The following is a 5,026-nucleotide window of genomic DNA, read 5'->3' on the forward strand; positions in this document are numbered from 1 at the left end:
CACACACACACACACACACACACACAGATGCAGACACAAACATACACATACACGTACATGCCCACATAAACACACACACATTCACCTACTGATACAAAAACACAGACATGCACACATGCACACACACAGTCAGACACACACACACACACACACACACACACCTGTACATGCACACACAAACATGGCACACATACACAGCATGCAGGCACATACAATGACACACACACGCACACACACGCACACACGCACACACACACACGCACGTGCACGTGCACGTGCACACTCACACACACACACACACACACACACACACACACACACACACACACACACACACACACGACACACCACAGAGGGAAAGAGTCCATTGAGGATTTCAGCTTACTAAATAGTTAACATCCAAACTGGCCCGGCCTTCCAGGCAGCCAGCGGCACGGTCGCGTTCGCCTCTGCAATTCACATCTACTCCTCTCTCTCTCTCTCTTTCTCTCTCTCTCTTTTACACACTGACACACACACACACTCACACACACCACAATACTCAATGCCACTCTTAACTCATGGGTCTTTCTGCTGCAGTGTAGCTCATGGGATTCTAATGTAATTCAGTGTTGTTCAGTCATGTTTATTGAGGTGACAGTAATGCCACAGCGTTGCATCTTCCGCCCCGCTCTCATTCTCCCTTGTAATCTTCCATCCAGTAGATGGCCTCATTGTGCCTCTGTCTGCATGCCTGCTGGCAACAAGTTCAGCTCAGGACATCAGAGCAGCTTCAATTATGGTTTCCTTTTGACTCTTTACAGCGATGATTCAATTTCAGTTTCAATTTCAGTTTTTATCAGTCCAGGTTAAAGCTAAAATAAAGTACAGGCTGATAACAGAATACTAGACTGTTACGTTTGATTATTGTCAATTTCACAGCAGTCAGATAGGTGCAGTGGTGGACTGTAGTGGTAAATGAAAAGGTAGCTTGCCCACCAAAGTTTTGCCCAATAAACTGTAATTTCAGGAAAAAAAATTATACTTTCCCCCTTAAAATATCCTCTCCTCATATAACTTACATCAATTTGACACTATTTCCTATGATGTATGTGCTATAAATGTGGGTCAGAAAGATTTACTTAAGCGTAAAAAACATGGCTAAACTCTATTGTGCAAATAAAAAAGGTGGGCTATAATCTGAGTTTAGGTGGCTTTACCCTCCACTACATCCCTGGATAGATGGAGCAGTTGTGGCAGTCCAGAGCCTGGCGCACAGCAGCAGCAGCTGAGTGGAGAGAGAGGAGCGCACATGAAGAGGGACAGTCTCATTTCCATCACTATCTGTCGGCAAGTCAGACTGCAGACTTCAGACATCAAGATAGTTGAATGCTGCAAAAAAAAAAAAAAAAAAAGGGATGGCACTGCAAAGGAAGCATAACGACCGATAAAAAACAAACAAACAACTAAGGACCACCGCCGCAACAGGGAAGCGTGACTTGACTTCCTTTGGAGGAGAGCGCAGAGAGGGGTGAGCCCGAGCCGCTTCTCCTTCATTTGGACCCAGGACGCAAGTTGGATGTATGTCGACGGGCTGTGAGGTTTTTTTTTATTTTATTTTTACGCATATCAGTCTGATCGATAAAAAAAAATGGATCTTGGATTCATAACAATTATTTTGAAGCCGACCCAAGACGTTGCCTCGGGTCCCGGAGCTGTAACGCAGAGCAGAGCGCACGCTGCCTGAAATTTAGGGGGAAATAAACTGCTGCGCCTCTTGTTTCCAAGACGGGAATCTCAACCCAAGGACTGCATAGCCAGCGATAATTTAGGTGGGTGACCAACATAACTCTTGTAGCGGGATGTTTTTGAAAGTTGACAGGTCACCTTGCTGCGTCGAGACATATGGGGACGCAAACTAAACCAAACGAAATGACCTCGCATCTGGATTATAGCGATAGGTCTGCTTAACAAGAGCGGTGACATTGATGTTGCTTTCCTACAGTCGATGCATTAGACATTTACATGGTCCTCTCTGCTTACAAACTGCACTGTTGGGACCTTTTCATGCTATTTACTGCCTAATTTTTTGGCGCACTGCTCAGGTGGAAAGTATGGCTGGAGAATGTACCATTTAGTAGCAGAGAGCTCCATATAGAAAAAAAAAATTCAACACCTGGCGTCGCGAGTGGATCAGCGTCAACGCAGGCACCAATATAGTCACACGGACACGCCTCTGGGATCATTAAACAAATCAGATAAACGCAGCGCGAAAACGATCAATAGAAGTTATTGATGAGCTGGTATATAAGGCTAATGATTGGCCGAGCCTCTGTTTACTTAACAGCTCGGCAACAATATGGTGTGAAAGTTTCACGGAAGCTTTGACAGCTGAAGGATATGGTGACAGGAGAAAAGGGAACGAGGACTTCTCCTTTGGACAAATTAGATTTTATTGCTGCTATTACTGTTTTATTACTTCTGGGTAAATTGGAAAAATAATTGCAAACAACAGCTGGGATATTACTACAGCACTTCAACCTAGAATGTCTGCTGTTGTTACGGCTGCTGCAGGAATTTATGAACCGGGCACAATTTTTTGGCTCATTTCCGAAGATTTCTTTTTGAAATATTTATAGCAGCTCTTGTGGAAAGGATGGCGGCTGTGGCAGGGAACCTATGGATGACTCGGCCTGTGGGGGAGCTGGTGCCGAGACAACCCACCTCTCCACCGGCTGCGCTGTCCATCTAACCCCTTCCCCCGGAGACTCACGGCTGCTGCAGGCTGGGGATGTGATGGGGTGAGTCCCGCCGCCCCCCTCACCCACCCCCTCTCTCAGTTTATCAGCAGTCTAATACAAACAATGGATCAGAATTTCTCGACGGTCCGAGACGGCAAGCAGCTGCTACCGGAGAGAGACTCGTCCAAACGCGTCCTGACAGGATGCTTCCTCTTCCTCCTCATCCTCACCACGTTGCTAGGCAACACCCTGGTGTGCGCTGCCGTCACCAAGTTCCGACACCTGAGGTCGAAGGTCACCAACTTCTTCGTCATCTCCCTGGCCATCTCCGACCTTCTGGTAGCCATCTTGGTCATGCCGTGGAAGGCGGCGACGGAGATCGTGGGGTTTTGGCCGTTCGGTGCGTTCTGCAACGTCTGGGTGGCGTTTGACATCATGTGCTCCACGGCCTCCATCTTGAACCTGTGTGTCATTAGCGTAGACCGGTACTGGGCCATCTCTAGCCCATTCCGCTACGAACGGAAGATGACCCCGAAAGTAGCGTGTCTGATGATCAGTGTGGCGTGGACGCTGTCGGTCCTCATCTCCTTCATTCCTGTTCAGCTGAACTGGCACAAAGCTCAGACGACCAGCTACGTGGAGCTAAATGGGACGTACCCCGGTGATCTGCCCCCTGACAACTGCGACTCCAGCCTTAACAGGACCTACGCCATCTCCTCCTCCCTCATCAGCTTCTACATCCCCGTGGCCATCATGATCGTCACCTACACCCGGATCTACCGCATCGCCCAGAAACAGATACGGAGGATCTCTGCCCTGGAGCGGGCAGCCGAGAGTGCCAAAAACCGTCACAGCAGCATGGGAAACAGCTCAAACATAGAGACCGAGAGCTCATTCAAAATGTCATTCAAACGAGAAACCAAAGTCTTAAAGACGCTGTCGGTGATCATGGGAGTGTTTGTGTGCTGCTGGCTTCCCTTCTTCATCCTCAACTGCATGGTTCCGTTCTGCGAGCCGAACTTGCCGGACGGCGCCACCGACTTCCCCTGTATCAGCTCCACCACCTTTGACGTGTTCGTGTGGTTCGGCTGGGCAAACTCCTCGCTCAACCCCATCATCTATGCCTTCAACGCCGACTTCCGCAAGGCCTTTTCCATCCTCCTGGGCTGCCACCGGCTCTGCCCGGGCAGCAACGCCATCGAGATCGTCAGCATTAACAACAACATGGGAGCCCCTACCTCTAACCCCAACACTCAGTATCAACCCAAGAGCCACATCCCGAAGGAGGGCAACCATTCGGCCAGCTACGTGATTCCCCACAGTATCTTGTGTCAGGAGGAGGAGTTACAGAAGAAGGATGGATGCGGAGGGGAGGTAGAGCTGGGGATGGTGAACAACGCCATGGAGAAACTCTCCCCTGCCATCTCTGGGAATTTAGACAGCGATACTGAGGTCACGCTGGAAAAGATCAATCCCATCACACAGAACGGACAGCATAAAGCCGTGTCGTGTTGAGACAGGCCGGGCTGGAGTGGAATATGGCGGGGCATGTATGTACGCACAAACATGAGGGAAGAGAGGCTTACACAGGAGGACAGAGAACAGAATTGAAAGAGACAGACAGCTCTGAGAATATGCCTGACAGGAGCATAGTGAATGGGATATACTAAGAATCACTGCGGGACCTTAAGACTGTCAACACAAATCTATATGGAAAAACCTACAGAATGTTTTAAACAGTGAAGGCACTTTATCCTGGATATAACTATCTGCAAAATACTTTCAGCATTTACTAATGAAATTGACAGATTTGCTGATAAATGTTCCCTAATGTGAATATAAAAGCAGAACACCAGATATATATGCGCATGTATACATGTTTTGTATTTACAAAGATGTATACATCTGCATGTGAATACTGTACAGCTGATGGTGATGTTGACAATATCCTGGAAGGACTTAAATACAGTATTTACAAAAGAGGATGATGTAGAAATTATTAGCAAAATGTCTTGTTGGTAGGTGCTTTATATGTGTTTCATACTCTTGAAAAGAGAGAACTACTTGGGTAAATTGGGTTTGGTATGGTTTGATTAGTTGTTGATTGCAGTTAAGAAATGTTCATTTCAGTAAATTTCCAATGTTTTATTGAAAATTGAAAACACCTCTATTGCCATGGTAATGTATTTGAGAAAACCACTTGTCACCCCAAAGTAACAATGTTCTGATTCAAACTGAAACAGACAGCAGGCAGATAATGTTGTAAATATAATTCAAACCTCTATCTTTGCACCTGTGACAAATAG

General features: G+C 47.1%; 1 protein-coding gene across 1 annotated transcript; it reads left to right on the forward strand.

Annotated features, from left to right (window-relative positions):
- The first annotated feature begins 2,840 nt into the window (after nt 1–2,840).
- On the forward strand, nt 2,841–4,235 carry drd1b (dopamine receptor D1b). The gene has a single exon (XM_071529639.1). The coding sequence runs from the start codon at nt 2,844–2,846 to the stop codon at nt 4,233–4,235; it is 1,392 nt and encodes a 463-aa protein (XP_071385740.1). The 5' UTR covers nt 2,841–2,843.
- Nucleotides 4,236–5,026: the final 791 nt, after the last annotated feature.

Source organism: Centroberyx affinis, unplaced genomic scaffold (assembly GCF_046629955.1).
Source record: "Centroberyx affinis isolate AG114_WGS23_722 - 3 ecotype Tasmania unplaced genomic scaffold, CSIRO-AGI_Caff_v1 ptg001820l_1, whole genome shotgun sequence".
Classification (NCBI taxonomy): Eukaryota; Metazoa; Chordata; class Actinopteri; order Beryciformes; family Berycidae; genus Centroberyx; species Centroberyx affinis.

What these genes read in the sequence shown, in the direction of transcription:
- drd1b (XM_071529639.1), top strand. Translation starts at nt 2,844, where the DNA reads ATGGATCAGAATTTCTCGACGGTCCGAGACGGCAAGCAGCTGCTACCG.